Raw genomic sequence first — 21,174 nt, 5'->3', positions numbered from 1 at the left:
TAAAACCTAAACCTTGTGTATAATACACACTTCTTCTCTAACTGGAGTCGTGCGTAATTAAGCCAGCAGCACCTAGTCGAACAAACACTTTCGCACATGCATAATACAATAATGGTGATGTTCTCAACTGTTATATGGGAATGTAAATATGTTTGCAAATTGTTTTTGTTACATGTTATTCTGTGTTCTGAATACTTTTATAAATGTTGCTTTCTGCAAGTTATGGATGATTCTTTTATTCCTCCATTGCTTTCAGGCTTAGCTTAAGGCATTTTCACACCCAACATCACAAAATGCGGCTGAATAAACATTGCCGGACAGCAAATAGAGACTTGGACATTGCTTTGAAAATATTCTTCATTTTTAACCTCGCATATAGTACGCACTAGGGATTTTGACCTTTAAATTTTGGGGAAAAAATGTGGATTATACTTAAGGATTTATGGTAATTATGAAAACTAGACCATCAGTAATATATATAACCATCATTGGTTATGTTCTTGAGTCAGTCAATGGGGGTCTAATCCAAACTGTAGATAAATTTCATGAATATATTTTATTCTCATTATTGAAAACATTGAGGTAAAATAATCAGACTTATATAAAGGGGAATGAAAATATCCTCAAATAAATATTGCATTTTTTAAAAAAAAGGACATTGAACCATGGTGACAACTGATGATGCAGTCTTTTCATGGAAGAATATGCCGGAATGTTTTCTTGTCACTTTAGGACAAGAACTTGGCTCTAGAAACAGATGAAACAATTTACAACAGTGTGTTGTATCTATTCCGAGGTGCTGCTAGAACGGTAAGAGTTAAGTGTTTAGCCAAGGATACTGTATCTTGTCATATGCCTTGTGCAGAGTCGGTCTTTTCTCAATTGCAGATATATATTTTTTAGTAACCAATGTTCTAGCAGATCAAATTGGACTGTATCTCTTATCGAATTGGTTGAAATTTTCTGAATATTTGAAATTCGTTGGAGTATCTCCACTCTTAAGTTGCTTGAGTGAATATTTGCAGCTTGTGGGATACATGTGTATGTTGACACATTTTTCTTAAAATAGTCGAACATTATCTCAAATTTACAACTTCTAATATACAATGAAGGTGAACAACAAAAATAATCTTGACAGAAGAAATAATAACGAAACAATCAAGATAATAATCGATAAAAAAAAATCAATAATATCTGATGACAAAATCAGAGCTTAACATAAATTCATTGAATTCTTTGTGGAATGAATGAAAAAAAATCGATAAAGCAAACTATATAAATTGAAAGTCAACAGCATTATGTACGAGCTCGGATTTAAGGGATCTATTTGTTTATCGAAGGAATGAGAGAATGATTAGGAGGGTGTGAGAAGGAAAAATGTTCTTTAAATGTTTGTGTACAGATGTATGTTTATGTGATTGTATGAAATAAATAAATACTTGAGAGGATTATGTGCTCATGTCAGAAAATATGAGAGGTTGCGTTCACGCATGAATATATGTTCGAATGTGTGTCGTTAAATCGTCAGTATTTTCACTACTATTATAGCTATCATAATTATCATCGTGTGCATGAAACTAAGCATAAAGAGTCATACCTGTGCAATCAATGATGAACACCCACGTGGTAACACCAGGTCTCATTGTTACTTTGGCATTTTCAATAAGGTACGTCACATGTCTGATAGAATCTTCGACTGTGATTTTCCGTGCGGTTGTCTGTATGAAACTGGAATAGATAACTGGACGGCCCAATTCATCAAACCCGACTTGTCTCTAAGTAAGAAGATAAATAACAATACTCAATAAATTCAACAATACAACATATTTGGATGAACAAAGTTCTCTATCAATCACAATAGAAATATATATTTAAATTACATTTTTCAAACTTAAAATTTTAAATAAAATTGCCCCAACCTTATATTTACATAAACTGGCTTTTAGTATGCAGAAGACTTGTGCTGAACGGGTGATGTCTTTGCTATAAAATGTATAACTTCAAAATAATCGAAACCTGAGACTTACAGATTAATTTTGCTTGTCTGAAGGCTTAACTCTGGATACAATATGCTGGGGAAGAAAGTGGATCAATGTACAATTAAATGGAGCAGAGTTGTCCAAGCAGTGTAGTCAATGATAGATAGGGACAGAATTTGGAACATAACAGTGACAGCTGAGAGCTTCCACAATGCAGATAATGATAGTGTAGAACCTGGATCACACTATAATTAATGACGGAAGTAAACCACGATCACAATGTAAATACTAATGGAGTTTGGGTTATTAGTAATAAGGATAAAATCAGGATTACATTTAACCTATATGAAATGTGCAGTTGTTATTGCTAGCACGCTGGACAATGCTTAGCGGTATTTTGCCTGTCTTTATGGTGAAAGTTCGAATTCCGCCGAGGTCACGTTGCCTTTCATCCATCCGGAGTCAATAAAATAAGTACCAGTTATGCACCGGGGTCGATTTAAGCAACTGGCTCCTTCCCCCAAAATTTCTAGCCTTGTGCCTCTGGTATTATCATTATTATTATTATTATCATTATTATTATTTTTAAAGAGGTCACACAGTATCCAATATAGTGATGTTGTTGATTGAAGATATTGTATCTACTGGGGTTTGTACTGTCTGTCAAGTCACAACAAGGACCTCAGACAGTACTTTACGCAATATGCGTGCTGTACCAAGTAAACCCGAGATGTGTGCCGAGCGATGAAACCGTTCTGCATGCACTCGTCCAGTGCCCGACAATTTCTGACGTGTGGGATTATGTCAAGCACTTTCTGTCGCATGTCGTATGGATCTGGCTTTCAATCGAATCTATTGTTAAGATTGCTCCACCCTCTTCCTTTGGTCGGGAAGGCCGGGCAGTTTTCATCTGCCTGATGGCCATGGCGAAAGAGGTTTATGTGGTAGACAAGACTGAAAGTGCTGAAGACGGGGACTTTCCTCTCTAGCGAATCTCTGATCAATTTTTCCGGTTCCACTTGAAGAGGCGGATCAGAGTGGGGAGGGAGGTGCTCCCTTGTAGCAAATTTATTGAAAGATGGATGAGTGTGGCGAGCATAGTTCGTGTGAACGGGCCTGCTCTGAGCATGTGCTCCTGAATGGAGTAAGAAAGAGAGAAAGCACTTGCCTAAGTTAGTGGTCAAAGAAACCATAATTTTCTGTGAGGTTTGCATGGTTTTCTCTTGGAAGTCCTCCCCACCTATAGGGGAATTGTAATTGTTTAATTTTATTGTTTTTGTTTTGATATTGTTTTATGTTTACACGGTAATCCCTTCCGTTTGTGAATTGTATTTGCGTCCCTGTGTGTTCTGTGTAGGCCTATGTGGCCAATAAAGAAAACAGTATTAAAGTCGGTGAGCTGGCAGAATCGTTAGCACACCAGGCAAAATGGTTAGCGGCATTTCGTCCGTCTGTACGTTCTGAGTTCAAATTCTTAAGGGGTCGATAAAATAAGTACCAGCTGAGTACTGGGTTGATGTAATCGACTAAGCCCCTTCCCTGAAATTGCTGATCTTGTGCCAAAATTTGAAACCATTATTACTGGTGAGGTACTGTCTTCGAGCGCAGAACCTGAATCACAATATAATTCACAGTCAAATGGCTACTTTACAGTATCTAGTTCTGTACTGTACCGAAATATGATTTTAAACTTTATCAATAATCGACTTTAGTTTCACCAATCTTGAATTGATAAGATTAGAACCCAAGAAATATTAGGTTCAATTCAACCCTTCTATAACAAAAAAAAATTTTAATTCTTGTGCCCTACATTCAAAGCAAACCTCTATTTTTCCTTATACGTTTAGTTAGTTTTATAACGAGTTGCCAACAGATTCCCTTTGGGAATTCAGTTTCGTTTTTCATATAATTTCCATTAAGACTTCGTCTTCTTGATATCTCAATACATTAGTGAAGACATCATTTTCAAGCGTTGATCACAACTAGGTTTAATTAGTGAAACGATTTATTGCTTTATCGCATTAATCACTAAGCTAATCAACTAAATATCTCAATGGGATATATTTGTAATTAAGATCGACTATAAACAAAAGGTTAAAGGTACAAGTCAATTTCTGTGTGCCTCCAGATGATGCAACGAAAAAAGCCTTTATGCAGTCGCAAGACTTGCTAGAAATAGCAGCGAAATTTCCCTTAAATTCTACCACCTTAAAATAAGAGAACACGTTGGATGATGTAGTCCTGAAAGTCTCTGAAAAAATAGGATGGTCACGGTTGGAATGCCGTTGATCGTATTCTTAAACATTTTGATCTGGTATTGAACATCAGTAACAAATAGCACGTAACTAACTTCAACATGCTCGGTAAGACAAGCCTGGTAGAAATAACAGCTATACTGCCATTCAAACAAAGGAAGAACACAATGCATACATAATAGAAATATTAATATTTCTAAGTCTCTCTAAAGGAGACTACGGCAGCGGTACTGGATATTAATAGTTATCGCCAAGCTAATATGGCAGTCCAGAATATCCCGTGTTCGTGTGTCACATAGCTAGCTAGAGGCGATGGCCTCTTGGAGCTAATCAACGGCAGCATTCGTCCTATTTTTCTGGACCGCCATGTTAGCTTGGCGATAACTATTAATACAGAATGCATACGTTTTCTGTAAATAAGATAGGATGGTCATAGGTGGAACGATTTCATCATAGATTTGCTTGAGCAGACTGAACTGGTACTAAACAGTAGCTACGCTTTGTTGCACCATCCTGCAATTCTCTGCACGGTACGTTTAAAATATTTATGCTCAGTATGTTACATTTATCCTTTCATTCCAACAGCAAGCTCATAACTGGCTCCAAAACTCACTTTTATTGCGCTGATCACTTACATTGAACTTCCATCATCATCTAATACTTTATCATGTTTAAACCCTGCAATTCCTTACATGATATTCAGAATAACACCCCTGCAATTCCTTACATGATATTCAGAATAACACCCCTGCAATCTCCAATATCATTCCTACAGCACTTTCACTTCGTGTGAAATAATTTTACACAAAGTTCAGCATCACTATTTAAACACTGAGAATATTTTGTATTTTGATATTGTGGTGGTGTAGATTATGACAAACCAATTAATTTACAATCAGCGCGTGTATTTTAATTGGCAGCATGATTTCCCAAAGCAGATATATATATATATTATATATATATATATATATATATATATATATATAGAGAGAGAGAGAGAGAGAGAGAGAGAGAGAGAGAAAGAGAGAGAGGGAGATGCATGCCAATATACAGATATATAGACAGCTACGTATGTGTACGAATCACTCAACTACGATAGTAGTTGAATAATATTCTTAAGGCCACAATTTACTCACACGCAGCGTCTTTCAGAGCTTGTCGCTAATTCAGTTATTAACCAAATTGAAAACTTAACATTTTTGAAGAGAACTGGTCCGTAGCTACACTTTGGCATAAAAAATTGAGATTTGATCCAGTAGAAAAAAGTTTACATCAAAATTTGTTTCAACGTTATACGAGTGAAAGTAACGCCACCAATCAAGTTTAGATCGAAATAACTTCTTTTTTTTATCTTAAAAGCAAAATATATTTATCTTAGCTTCAATGATAGAAGAAAGCATGAAGAATTTCATTGATACACTATCTGTGCCCTATCAGTATTTGCAAAGGGATGTCATCATTCCCACCTCCAGCCTGACGTGATACCCACGGACCCGGGTTTCTGAGTATTTGCAAATACTGAGAGAGCACAGGTAGTGTGTTAATAGCCAGCTGGAGGAGATGTCCTCCTGGGACTACAAGCTACAGTAGCATCGACCCTTAAGGGTTAGCCACATTTAGGTGGCAAATATACTTCACAATCAAGTATATGGTTTCTATTTTTGTGAAATTGTTTTTCTTTATATTTACTATTTCTGTACAATTAATGTTACCTGTTATAGGCAATTGATACTATTCAAAATAACACATCAGAAGATATGACACTGACGTATTGAGACAAAGTAAGAGCATTTCTCCAAGAAGACACAAATGTGCGCTTGAGAGGTAAAGGGTAGAGGGAAAATGAATAAAGAGACATTTGTCTGCCGATACATTAACTAATAGTAGAACAGCAAGATTAATAGAAACTAGACTAAAAAAAAAATTCTTAACAATCAAAAGACAACTAGACATGATAATATATATAATAGATAAAATAATACAGCGTCAGATTGGATACTCCACAATATCTGAACAGTCATCGCCAGACTTATCGAATGCAAATCATACTAGTGTCAATCGATTTCTTCTTCCATCTGACAATAATCGCTAAAAAAATATAAAATAAAAAAAAAATATATAAAATAAAAATAAAAGAAAAAGCTAGGGATGATTCAATTTACTATGATTCTCGCACATAAAAATAAAACTCGGTGCCTTGTTATATAAATTACGTGTTGGATAGTATACATCATGCCAACGTGTCTTCATGTTTGTTTGAGCGAGGATTGGATTTAGTGTCATGTGTTTGTTTGCTCAACAAAACTATCTTCATTGTATTAAAGATTAAGTCGTTGAGTATTTCACAGACACTTATTATTAATGTATTGTTTGGGTAGATTCAGCTGATAAAGTGATACAAACGATTCTTGGAATTATGCGTACAAGGCACTTCAACGGACTTCCAACCGATATGTCAACCTAGTCTTCTTCACAAGACTTAGGTTGACTCCATTTCATCATAAAAGGTATCCGCTTCAGACATCGTACAATAGGATAAAACAAGAAGTATTCTAATTGAGAAGTGGCGCCATATGTTATAATTACTACTCATAAATCACATGCACAATAGTTAACAATAAAATTTGTTTTTCTTTTTTTAAGCCTAGCCAGGCTCATGGGTCCGGTTTTCCGGTTTCTGTGGAGCATGTGTTCCCCCCAGCTGGACGGGACGCCAGTCCATCGCAGCGTTATTCAAGAAACAGGAAGAAAGAGTGAGAGGAAGCTGGGGCGAAAGAGTACAACAGAGGTCACCACCATCCCCTGCCGGAGCCTCGGGGAGCTTTAGGGGTTTTCGCTCGATAAACACACACGACGCCCGGTCTGGGAATTGAAACCGCGATCCTCCGACCGCGAGTCCGCTGAACAAACTACTGGGCCATTGCGCTTCCACAACAATAAAAGATACTAACTTTTTACAACTGTCTCATTGAGTAATCGTCTAATCTGCATCAAACTTTTATTTCAAGATATTTCTGTTGATACTGAAAATATTTCTGTACTAGCTTTCTTTTTACCATAAGACAACATGCAAAATTTACTCTATTTTCTGTTATCTTGAGCAAGTTTTACTAGTTTCACGATCGACCAGATTCTGATAAATTTTTACTTCTTTCAAGAGTATTCTTTCAGGCTTTCTGTAGCAGCTCTATTCTTTTATCCATATGATTAATCATTCAAAGACTTATTTTCTTATTCTTCCCTATCTTTGACCAACACATAATCTATGGATGTCATTACTGTTAGTATTATTTAGCACTCTTTGAAACGTTGATCAAAATTAGATTCATTCAGTGAAATGATTTACTCGTTAATCAAGCAAACTAAACTAAATATTTGTATAGAACATCATCTAAATAATACTAAAATTCAATTTATGTTTGTCTTGTTTTGTGTATCTTGCGTGTGTGTTTTTTTTTTTAGCCGAAACGGTGCATTGATAGGACCTATGTACTTTTGTGCATGAGAAGCTTTCAAGGGAACTCGATCGCTAGGGGTCACAAAGACAAGAATTTTGCTCATTATACCGAAACTTTTTGGAAATGAGAAGAGAACGCGCTAGCTGTATGCACATACAGTGGAAGATTTATAATAATTAAAAACGTAGAAGAAACATATAGGCACATACATATTCGCATATATACAGAGTTTGTGCCTACTTTTCAAAATCTTTTCCTCTTCCTACTCCTCCATCTCCTTTCTTCTATTCTCCCTCTCTTGTTGTGCGCGCGCGCACACACACACACATACGCACACGTTTTCAACATCACTTTTACAAATGTAAAACTGAAAGAATTTTATCATATAAATCTTCTCTCTGAATGATTGAACATACTCTTGGCGCCCTTGCAAATATTTTTGTTTATTAATTCGGATTCACAGTATCAAGATTTTTCAGAAGTAGGATGAGATGTAAGGACTTGGGAGATATGCTGTATTTATCTCGCCTGATTAACGATAAACGTCGCCCTTTTCAAGCCTAGCCAGGCTCATTGGCCCGGTTTTCCGGTTTCTGTAGCGTATGTGTTCCACCCAGCTAGACAGGACACCAGTCCATCGCAGCGTTACTCAAGAAACAGGAGGAGAGAGTGAGAGAAAGTTGGGGCGAAAGAGTACAACAGGGGTCGCCACCACCCCCTGCCGGATCCTCGTGGAGCTTTTAGGTGTTTTCGTTCAATACACACACAACGCCTGGTCTGGGAATCGAAACCGCGATCCTCCGACAGCGAGTCCGCTGCCCTAATCACTGGGCCATTGCACCCCACACCTATCTCGCCTGATTAGAGTTTGATAATTTGTTCCTTCTCATGGTGGGATTATGGTTCAAATTGCAATCAGATGAGGTACAGTTTGAAGATGAGGTACTAGGTTGAAGCCGGTCACGAAATCAGAGGATCACGTAACAGTATAAATGATAGTTGCAACTTAAGTTACAGCTACATCAGGTCAGTGAATGCATCATGTGACAGCATGGACATTAATTGCACGCTATGTCCGATATTACGCCACGTGGCAATATGGATGACAATTGCACCAAGAGTCAAAGCTATTTGCTTAACATACTTAGGTGATTGGAAGATTTTAGAAGACTGGTAGATTCATGTGGAGGTGCTGGTGGTGAGAGTACTTTGAGCAAAAGTAGCAGGGAGAATTCGTTGCAGGTCTCGAAGTGAAAAATAAGCTATTGTGCATGTGATTTATTGTGCATGTGATTTATGAGTAGTAATTATAACATATGGCCCCACTTCTCGAATACTTCTTGTTTTATCCTATTGTACGATGTCTGAAGCGGATACCTTTTATGATGAAATGGAGTCAACCTAAGTCTTGTGAAGAAGACTAGGTTGACATATCGGTTGGAAGTCCGTTGAAGTGCCTTGTACGCATAATTCCAAGAATCGTTTGTATCACTTTATCAGCTGAATCTACCCAAACAATACATTAATAATAAGTGTCTGTGTAATACTCAACGACTTAATCTTTAATACAATGAAGATAGTTTTGTTGAGCAAACAAACACATGACACTAAATCCAATCCTCGCTCAAACAAACATGAAGACACGTTGGCATGATGTTTACTATCCAACACGTAATTTATATAACAAGGCACCGAGTTTTATTTTTATGTGCGAGAATCATAGTAAATTGAATCAATGAGATTCGTGGAAAGTGTAAACTAAGTAACCACAGACGGTTCGTCTCTGAGTGAAGAGTGTAGCCTGGAAAGCAGACATGAGTAAGGATTAAGAGGTTTTAGTCTCAATGAGGAAGAGACGTGTAGTTTGCGTCTTAGTGAGAGGTGACATGGTGTGGGGTATCAGGTTGGACTGGATTCCATATATGATGGAGAAGATGAAGTAGAATTACAAAACTGTTTTCGCTTATGGTATCTCGGGAAGTGTAGCGTGTGTCGATGTGTTGTGAAGTCACGATAACTTCCTGCTAAGAGCTCTAAGATCCTTGTCCGAATGATTGCAACAGAGTGAAGTCCGTCAAGGACCACCGTGGGTCAGTGATGATATTAAACCGGGCGTTGTGATGTGCAACGCTTCTCCCTCAAATGGAAGGACGTCTACCAATATAAATCAGTACCTCTTTAAGTCAATGATAATCTACCAAGATATCTGTTCATTGCTTTATGATTACAGAAAATAAATATGTAGTTGTATATATACGAGAATGTGTATATCTATATTTCTCTCTCTCTCTCTCTCACACACACACACAACCACACACAATTTCACAAATACGAGACTTTCATAAAAGAAATTACAAAACAATGATTACAAGTGCACCATCAAACGCCATTATACATTATGAAATGTTTTAAGAACTGCTGCAGACGATCAGTTACGAATCTTGGTAAGCAGTCATTCAACGATTCGTTGATTTCCTCCATCTCTTCTTTGACAGTTCATATTTTATGTACTAGGGGCAATAACAATTGTAAGAAGAAGAAAAAGACTAGTAATACAAGAACGAATGCTGCGAGACTTGAAAAGGATACTGAAAACAAAAGTAGTAGGAGGAGGAGCGGAGGTGGAGTAAGAGAGAGCCTACAGCGACAGTAACAATTAATGTTTGGAAAGTCAATAAAGCAATCTATAAATAGATTCAGTAAACGTTAGGAAAACACCATGTTCTTCTTGGTGATATCAATAGATTTTAGTTTTTCCGTTGGGCTTTTCATATTCTGTTTTAATTTTCCATCGTTTCGCTGCATCAGGTACGTAACGTAATTTCAAATGAATAGCGATCTACATTTACGCTACTCGTTCTCAAATGTTAGATATTGGTCAAAAGAATTTATTATATTATTGTATGCAAATCTCTGTGTTTGCAGAAGAGAGAAGAGCACAGTGTATCTATTCAGTAGTGTTTGTGTAAAACAGATGGTATTTAATCATATATAAAAACAGCATTAGATTAAAATAGCCATCTGTGAATCATACTAAATGTATTGTTCGACTAAAGGCAGTGCTCCAGCATGACCGCAGTCAAATGACTGAAACAAACAAAAGAATAAAATAATACACCGTAGAAAAGCATGCTGCTGTAGTATTTGTCTGAGAGAAAATCTCATCATTGATGTGTTGGTGAAACGATAAAAATCGAAATAAAACAATATCGTCGCAGCAGTAACGTATAGAACGGTAGACGCGTTTGCCCCTTCTTGGGATTTGTTAATAATGTGTATCCATTTGCCACATGCTTGAAAGAAATTCGTGCCTCGTAATATAAGAAACAACGAGTGCGTCTAAAGTTCCCATCTCAGTGCTTTGAAGATGGTTGTTTTGCTTTGATATATAAATCGTGTTTCGAACACATGTTTATAGTGATTATTTCAGAAAAAACATGCAACGAGACAGATTGTGTTTTGTGTGTCTGGGATCACCTTAAAAATGGAGAACTAAAATGAGCATTATAGACACCTCATACTGTTTTTATTTTTTATTTCTAAAACGTTGAGAAATCAGCGAAATCTGCTGGAAGATATGCGCTCTATAAGGAGAGAATGCCACTATGTAGCTTGTGTATCTGAAGTAGTTTTCAAGATTTCGATCGGGAAAATTTTCGGTTCAAGATGCACCTCGCGTTGGCCGGCCAGCTGAGGTTAACAGCGACCCCAAGCCCCGTTATACGACCTGGATGACCGCAGATATTCCCCAAATATTTTAATTAAGTGTTGAAAACCATCTACATCAATTTTGTTACGTCACAGGCTCGCTGTTTCGATCCAGTATCAATTAAATGAGGCTCGCCCAACGAATTTTCATCTGCGATTCCTTGAAGAAACGTGAAGAAAACGATTCTTTGTGAAAGGAATGGTGACAGGGGACGAAAAATTAATCGTCTATTACAATGTGAAGCGCAAGCGATCAAAGGGGAAGCTTCGAGACCCGCAACAAATAACCTCTAAATCAGGACTTTACAGGAAGAAGGATATGGTGGGATTGGAATAGTATTGTCTTTTACGCCATCAATTCGGATGTGCACTGTGATCAGCCTGGCAAATTAAATACAGCGATCCACCAGAAGCGTCCAGCACTTGGTAATCATAAGGACATTGTCTTTCATCACGACAATGCCATATTGCACACTTCTTCGCAGTCGCGGCGGAAGTTACTTGGGCTTGGCTGGAAAGTTTTGCCATACCCTCCATATTCGCCCGACCTTGCGCCTTCAGATTTTCACCGGTTTCGGTCTTCAAAATTCATGGACAAACTCTGAAGAGGATGTAAAAGTTAGTCTGGAAGAATTTTTCGCTACTAAAGACAGGAAATTCTTTGAACAGGAAATAATGGATCTACCCACAAAATGATAGAAGATACTGGAACAAAATAATAATTATATCATTGATTGAATAAGTCGCTTTGTGTTTAAAATTTGTGTCTTATTTTCGCTTAAAAACCGAGTGAACAATTTAGCCGACCAATATATACCTCGAACTCCCAATTTGCCCCATCAAACCAGAAAGAACAGAAAATTTCAACCAAGTCTATTTTCCTTATCTGTGCTGTTACCAGCATCAGTATTTATGTGGATATAGTTAACAAGGGCGCGTCCTACAAGGCGCCCTTGTTAATTGAACCTGCTAGAAGTAACAACCAAATCTTTCCTATATCATGCATCATGGTCATTTTGAAAATAAAATTCGATAATGTAATTCAAGGCACGTCTCAAGGAAAAAAGAAAAAAAGAAAAAGAAAAAAAAGAGATGATTAAGACTAAACATCAACAACATCAATCTACCTATCTACTGCCTAATCAGAGTTGACCACAGTTAAACACCAAAAACAATGTCATTTCCAAAAGTTCATTAAACTACAAAGTTTCTCTCTATTATGACACGATGTCTTATCCACACAAATGTCACGTATATGCCACAAAAGTAGGATGAAATTAAAATAAGAAAGGAAGGACTGAAATTCGGTTCACGTTTTATGAAAAAGTCCTTGGTATAATGATGTTGAGAGTAATATATAATCACGCGGAGGAAGTGTTACATAGAAAATTTACACACACAGAGAAAAAAAAGAGAGTAAAGAAAACTTGCATATTTGTTGTAAGTCGTCCTTACGGACACACCAGAACATAAAACCACACAAACAGAACTGAAAATCCCTTGAAATCAATAACATGAAACGCTTTAATAATTTTGGCAGCCGTGTTAAATAAATATGTTAATACAAAAGAAACGTGATATCAGTTTTATTGAAAGTGAAGTTTGTTATTTTCTTTCTATCTTTCTTCCTTTTTTTTTTCAATGTTTTGTAGCAGAAGAATTGTGAAAATAAATTCCGTGATAACAAAATGTCGTTAATTTTAATCTGAGATAAATCAAGTGCTACATGTTCTTGAATTTAGAAGCTGCTAAACAAGTTGTTCAATAAGAAGATGAAGTTTTTATTTCAACAAATAATATTTAAAATGAAAACAAAAACTGATAAACCAATATAAAAGGAACATAAATATTTTAGAACTTGATGACAGATGTAGTTTTAGCTGATTATTGTCTATTACTGGTCTAAACCATTTCTTGTACACATTTACTTTTCTAAAAGCATCAATGTAACTGAAAATTTCTTAGAATGCGATGGACCTCACTTATATTGTAGGTGAGAAATCGATCTGAACACCTTTAATAAATGTCTTCCTTCAACAAATAAGATATGATCTGTTAAGACATAGACTTAATCCTTCATTGGTGCTATATAAACAATCAATATGTCTTTGTGATAAGAAAATTTGGTGACTTCCTTTCGCACGATGTGAACAAAAATTAGATACTAAGGGGAAATAAAGAAATGATGAAAGCAAGAAATTTAAGAGTATTAAGTAAAGAAAGAAACAAAATTAAGATAGAAAGAAAAAGGAAGAAAGAAAGATAGAACGAGAGAGAGGATAAGGCACAAATACTTCAAAGAAATCTTACAGAATTTCATTTTCAGTTTATACTTTGAAAATCTAGAAATCATGCATATGAACACAGGTATAAAAGCATATTGTACGTGCGTATGCTTATTGATTTATACAGTTAATGCCAGGAAAATATTCTTAACGAATTTATTTTGTTATTAGCTTTGAAGTGGAATAGCTTTTAGCAGAATCAGAACCGTCATATACTATCAAAGAATGTCACACGAAAGTCAAATCAAAGCGAGAAGCAATGCTTCAGCTGCTTTTAGTTTTGTTATTCAAGTGAAATGAATTAATGAAGTGTCAAGTTATGGAAGCTAATTTAAAAGAATATTTAAAAGATTGATCCAAGTTTAAAGAAACGAAAAGAAATGGTCAAATGTTATCGGAGAGTTTGTGGCAAAGAACCATTTCCACTTCCGTAATAAGTGTTAAAATCAATTCTTTTGTCAATGATTATCGTTTTCATTGGTTGGTTTCTGATGATGTTGACTGGTTGCCATCATTTCATTTTCTAATTCATAGGATATTCTTTTTTTTTTTTAATAGTTGTCTTCGTTTTATTCATCCGTGTATCGAATTTTCAAAGTTTTCTTTTTCTTTTTTTGCTGAAGTTGTTTTCTTAAGTTATTTATCTACATATCATGTCCCAATTATCAGTAATTAACAAGGCCCAAAACCTTTAATCTAAGGAACGGATATGTTAAATCAATTTACTCAATTCAGTATATCACTGCTTATTATTTTATCAACTCACATATTTGACAGGTATTTCAGTTAGAACTTAAGAAATGGAAAGAACAAAGTGGGATATAAACAAAATTATTTGTTCAAGATGTAACTCATTCCTTGTAATCCCACCGCGTTATGCATTGATCTAAGTCAGTAATTTCAACTTTTTTCGATACACGGCACACTGTATACGGCGCTAAAACGTTACGTTAAAATGTTATATTATAAAAAGCGAATATTAGAATTGTTTTAAAACTAAGATGAGTGCATGCATTGCGTTTTATCCCAAAGGAATATATATGGGATATTCATGCACTTGCACGGTTATTAAAAACTCATGTTTTCTAAATACTCTGGTATACACGTCGACTCCAGTTGCTGTGCCACGACAAACTTGTGTATACTGTGATAAAATATATGATGTGTTACACGTGAAATACAAACAAAACTGTTCAGCAAACGCGTCCTTTTAGTTGTAGTGAAAATAGAACTGAAAAAGAGTGGTGTTAAATCTTCTATCATATCTCCAATCACTGAAGACGTAAACTCGTCCATGTGAATTGTGACACATTGTTTTATAGTGCTGTTATCATATTCAGTTAGCTGATCTATCCTGTGGTATCTACTCGTTAATAGATATCTTGGTCATGAATTGAGCTAGCTATCATTAATATCTACTATTCCTTCCTGATTAAGCAGCTTGAAATAGATGGTTGATGAAGAGCATTAAACTTACTAAAAAGTAATAACTATATTGATATTTACTCTTCTACAAATGTTTTAAATTCCTACAGGCAAATGTTATAAATGTTATATTCTTTTGGAAATTTGAAATTTTCTTTTAAGCAACATTAGCGATTCTGTGAATTTACCTAAAGATTATATACATATGGGGAATGAATGTTCGCACCAGATGTGTGCAGGCATAATTTAGTTGTGTGCTTAAGGTCATTCTGCAAGCAACTGTTTCTAGTTTCCATCCCATTGTGCTGTACCTTATCCAAATGTCATAAAAAAAACTTTGGGTTTGCGAATATCTTATTAATGCAATTCGGAAGAATGAAAATATCCCAGAATCACTCGTATGTGTATGACAAAAATTGGGGTCTGCGATGGGTACGAGAATGGCCCCCTCCTTTGCTAACCTAGTCATGGGATATTAGTCTTTATCGTAAGGTTCTAGAAAAATATGACAGCCCATTCTCCCTCTACATATAAAATAACTGGAAGAGACACCTGGATGACTGTTTCATTCTTTGGCATGAAAGTATAGAGAGACTTAAAGAATTTCAAGCACTTATAAATGGACTTCATGATGGAATATAGTCATCAACAACTTCCTTTTCTCGACATCCTCATTAAGAAATCTAACAATGTAATAGAAACAGATATATACTATAAGCCCACGGACTCCAAGCAATATCTACCGTTCAACTCATGCTACCCCAGACACACCATAATGAATATTCTCTTCAACCTAGCAAAAAGGATATGTACTATAGTTTCTAATGCAAGCACCAGAGACAAGCGACTACATGAACTAAAGGATACACTCATCACCAGAAACTACCTACCTTCACTAATTCACATAGGCTTTCAACGTGCACTACAACTCAACATCCACGAACTCAGACATCCCAAATTAAAGAAGGATTTACAACCAAAAGCCCTACCATACATCTCTACACACAACCCTCTTAACAATGAAACCTTCGACACCATCCTTCAAAACATTACCCTGCTAAAAAAGGACCACAGAATGAACTTAATCCTCCAAATACACAACTCTCCTAACACAATCCTGAATACGCTTAAAAACAACACTGAAGCCGTCAGTAAAAAAAATGCGGAAGACCCAGCTGTGGGATATGCGTCAATTTAATTGAGGGATCAGAGTTAAAAGCACTAACCTGCTCTGGGTGTCAAGAGCAATACATAGACCATACAAAAAACAGTCTACGTTAAAGGGTGGCTCTGCACAGATCCCAGATCAAAATAAAAAAAAAACCCAGAAAGATAGCATTCAGCCAACACATCGACATTTGCGCCAATAACAAAAATCCAAGATTCAGATTTCTTCCCCTCTAACAATTCAGGGACAATACAACCCAACGAATTAGTAAAGAGTCTCTCTTTATCACAAAATACAGACCCCTTTTGAACGCATCTGCAACAAATGACATATCTACCACCACACACGCAAATATTAAAATGATACATTCAAAAGAGATACCCAAGATTCATTAAAATCAGTCCCAATCACTGCTATAATCCACAATGACCCACTTTTAGGTCATTTGACCATTTAACATCCTACTACTATCATATCATCCCACATTCTTTTATTATTCTTTCTCTTCTTATCCTTCTCCTTCTTCCTCTCCGCCACCTTCTTCCTTACTTTACGACTACTTGATATATCTAAATATAAATATATATAACTAAATATATAGAAATATAAATAGATATATAAATATATATAGATATATATAAATATATAAATAAATGTAAATAGATATATAAATATATATACATAAATATATAAATAAATATATATAGTTATATTTTTTAATAATCCCACTTTTATCGACGCCAGTACCTGATTGGGCTCTGTGATTCTATGTATATCACTGGCGGGACCGTTACGGCTATTCCCAGCAAACAGATATCTACCATTGACAGGGCCTAAGAAGGTCGAAACCACGTGATCTGGTAATCTTGGCAGGAGTGATGGTCTCTCACGAGCGACGTATACAGGAGTACTCATATGCACCACAAAACCACATGTATGAGATTTTCTCATGATAAATATTGTAGCATTGTGTATTCTAAAACACCCACTTTTAAATTTTACTTTTTGTTACTGATACTGCTTTTGTCACTTAAATTATGTATTTTTGTACACACACGCATATTTGCATGTAGCTCACACATACATACACGTGTGAGTAAGTGAGTGAGTATGTACATATGCATATATTAATTTTTTATTTGCGATTTGGTACTGACTGAATGAACTATTTTAAGTTCCTCTTTGAACTCTCCTCAGAGACAATTCTGTGGAAGCCAGATGCTACAAATGTGTGTGTGTGTGTGTTCACAAACTGACAGCAAATGCAACCCTTGGATACACGTATAAACTTGAAATATAAACATAATTCAAAGCGGTCGCTTTTCACTTATATAGTTCTACTCAAAGATAAGTAAACAAGGAACTAAACTAACATTTTGAAATTAAATTTATTTTAAAAATCTATACACACAGTTTAGAAGTTAATTGGTTGATACCTAATACTGATACAACTTTCAAGTGTTAATACGGACAGTAAATGTTTATATAAAAATATATGTAGTGAGATAATCATTTACTTAGAACGAATCTAGATTTTAGCTTTTAACATATATACCCGTAATGCAGAGAGTCATGTTTCAATCAATTACGAGGGGCGTTCAATAAGTAATGCCCCTGACCCACTTCCCATAGCAGTAGAGCAACGAAACTTGGCACAGTTATTAGTCTTTTTCTACCTAGAAACCACCCAGAGTTACGCATTTCTCCCATTGTTTGATGCAGCTCTGGAGACCGTTTTTGTAGAAGACCCCAGCTTGGTCCTCCAGCCACGACGTGACTTCAGAAATCAAGGCTGCATCATCTGGGAAACGCTTTCCTTTCAAAAACAACTTCATGGCTGGGAAGAGGTGAAAATCCGAGGGTGCAAGGTCAAGAGAGTAGGCGCATGGGGGAGGAGTTCATAGCCGCACGCCTGTGCTTCTGATCTGGCGACCATCGATTTGTGAACCGGAGCGTTGTCCTGCAGGAGGAGGATGCCTTTGCTGATCTTGCCCCGCCTCTTGATTTTGATAGCTTCTCTTAATTTCATCAAAAGTGAAGCATAATAGGCTCCTGCAATTGTGGTACCATTTGCCAGGAAATCTGTCATCACTACTCCATCCTGGTCCCAGAAGACTGTGAGCATGACCTTGCTAGCTGAGGGCTGCACCCTTGCCTTCTTTGGAGGAGGTGAGTCACGGTGCTTCCACTGCATTGACTGGGCTTTTGTCTCTGGATCATAGTGATGGACCCAGGTTTCATCCTGTGTAATCAGTCTTTTGAAAAATTTTGACTCATCTTCTTGGCACATCTCCAAATTCGTCCTCGAGCACTCGACGCGTTCTTGCTTCCGGAAAGGTGTGAGCAACCTGGGAATCCATATGGCAGACACCTTTTGCATACGCAAATGGTCACGAATGATTGGTTTCCACAGACCCGGTACTAATCTTGACCTCATGGGCTATTTGGCGAATAGTTATGCGTCGATCTTCCAAAATGGCAGCCTGAACTTGATGGACAGATGCCTCATCAATAGCAGTAGGGGGCGACCAGATCTGGGAGCTGTTTCCACAGAGTTCCGACCATGTTTGAATTCACAATGCCAGCGTTTTACAAGGTCATATGATGGGGCATCATCACCATAAGTTACTTTCATTTCATCAAAAGTCTCCCGTGGTGTGCGTCCTTTCAAATATAAAAAGTGGATCACTGCCCGACACTCAACAGGCTCCATTTCACACTTGACTCAGTTCAAACACCTGTAAATCAGAAACCACAATTAGTTCAGAGCTGTAATTTTCCACTTAATCTATAGAGATATGAATAATTGCACATGCAAAATTTCAGTTAGATCAAACAACTGCAAGTGGGTCAGAGGCATTACTTATTGAACGCCCCTCGTATATTCGCCGAGTTAGTTTGAATCAGCTGAAACATTATATAAAGAAAGATTTTCAAAAAGTATTAAGGAGCTACATAAGATTAAGAATATTTATTATTATCCATAATATTTTAAACATCAACTTATTGCAACTATCAAAGGCTCACCGAACGCAAATTACGGCAGTATCCTTAAAAAAATAAACGAAGAAGACTTAGAAACGTTGTACTGACTAGTTTATTTTTACGAACTAATACCAGAGGAAATATCTAATTTTCATTTGTCTTTCTTTTTATGATCAGGTTTTAAAAGCTAACACATTCTTTGGGAATCCTGTTAAATTATGCTAAATCTATATTCACGTACGTATGCCAGCTGAAGAAGTAACACTCCAAAACTTGGAATTGAGTGTATTGACTAAAACAAAGACTTTTAAGGGCAACAGGTCCTATGACACAGGACAGTTGTGGTGATGATGATTCTATTAGCAAAAGAACCACTAATAAGTAAGAAATCAGAAAAAAGTTTAATGCATGTAACTGTAACAAATATAGGAAGATATCGCAATTATCAGACAATTTTGTGCACTGGTGGATGTCTAATAGTTAGTATTAGTGATTTATGCGCAAATATTACATCTTGTGATAATTGCATCGCATCCTGTTATTACAATTGCTCTAAGACTTCTAACTTTGTGTTAGTTATATATTGGTTCAAGACATCTTTTAAAAAAATCTTTTGTAAATAATTTTAATATGCTGTATATATTCGTTCTTCTCATCAGATTTATTATTGTTCATATTTTGTCCTTTGTCCGAAAATCTTTCATCACACATCGTGTGACCGCTTCAGCGATTCTGCTTCCCACGTGTGGTTTATCCTTTTAATACACAAAACTTGATTTGTCCTTTTAGACATGTAAATGGATCTATTATCTAAAATATTTTATTTTGGTAAGGTTTATGATCAATAAATACTCGCGAACCTTATCTCTAAATTATAATGGAATGATGGTTTGTACTTTCTTTTCAACAGGGAAGATCTTTACCATACAATTTTTTTTTTACTACAGAGGTGTATCAGAGGAAATACTTTATGATATTGCTACTTATAATATGCGCGCGCGCGCACACACACATCTGGAGAAGGTTATGATTTATGAGCACTGTGTAATGAGCAGCGAAAGTATGATACCATTTAGCAATCAATATTTCAAAAAAAAAAAAAAATGAAGAACAAGAAGAAATTAGATGTAAAATCAAAAACATCTCACAATTGAATGATATCCAGGTATATCGTGACACCACTGACAATCTACTTCTAGTGGTTTGACAGTCCGTCGATATTCTATAGTCGCTTTCAAAGCTTTCTCGGCAATATCAATATCCCAGTCTCTTGCTTTGAGAAACCGGCAAAGACTGGATAAAGAGAGAAATGAAAGAAGAATTAGAAATGGCAAAATAGCAATACATTACGAAAATCTCAATCCAAAAGAAAACAAAAAAATAGTTTCCACCGTTGTTAAATGTCAATTAGATTTATCACTTTGGCCATAAAATATGTTCGCCTCTTCCGTGCTCTTCACGTTAAGGACTTACTAAGGAAAATGTACACTGCTACATATACATAGATACAAGGAAACGCTGAGTTTCGCACGACCACATAGTGATATACATAGTCACATCTAAAGACAAACATAATTATATCTATTGAAAAGAATTTGACAAATGTATAAATCAACTGAGCAATTTAAACATTAAAACACAAAACAGAAACGGAAATAAAAATTCCTGTTGTGAATTTGTGGTTATTATTCTGAAGTCATGCATCACATTTTTCTTTAAATCAATAGGATATATCTTCATAAGGTCTATATATTATATGCTGTTGCGGATTGCAAACAATACATTTCTGCTTTTAATGTTAGCTATGGTTAGGACGGCGAGCTGGCAAAAATGTTAGCACAACGGGCGAAATGCTTGGCGGTATTTCGTTTGTTTTTACGTTCCGAGTTCAAATTCCGGCGAGGTCGACTT

The 21,174-nt window shown here is 36.1% G+C and overlaps 1 protein-coding gene across 5 annotated transcripts in view; it reads right to left on the bottom strand.

The window, feature by feature from the left end:
- LOC115209833 (CRAL-TRIO domain-containing protein C3H8.02) overlaps nt 1-21,174 on the bottom strand; it is a 166,408-nt gene that overhangs the window by 1,507 nt on the left and 143,727 nt on the right. For all 5 annotated transcript variants that reach the window (XM_029778396.2, XM_036501328.1, XM_029778397.2 and 2 more), the window contains 2 exons: nt 20,412-20,556; nt 1,598-1,775 (listed from right to left, as the gene is read on the bottom strand). In XM_029778396.2, the coding sequence (XP_029634256.1) occupies nt 1,598-1,775; nt 20,412-20,556 (323 nt within the window). The remainder of the gene's footprint in view (nt 1-1,597; nt 1,776-20,411; nt 20,557-21,174) is intronic.

This window comes from Octopus sinensis, linkage group LG3 (assembly GCF_006345805.1).
Source record: "Octopus sinensis linkage group LG3, ASM634580v1, whole genome shotgun sequence".
NCBI lineage: Eukaryota > Metazoa > Mollusca > Cephalopoda > Octopoda > Octopodidae > Octopus > Octopus sinensis.
Note: the sequence above shows the minus strand (reverse complement) of the source record. Positions and strands in the feature narration are given on the sequence as shown.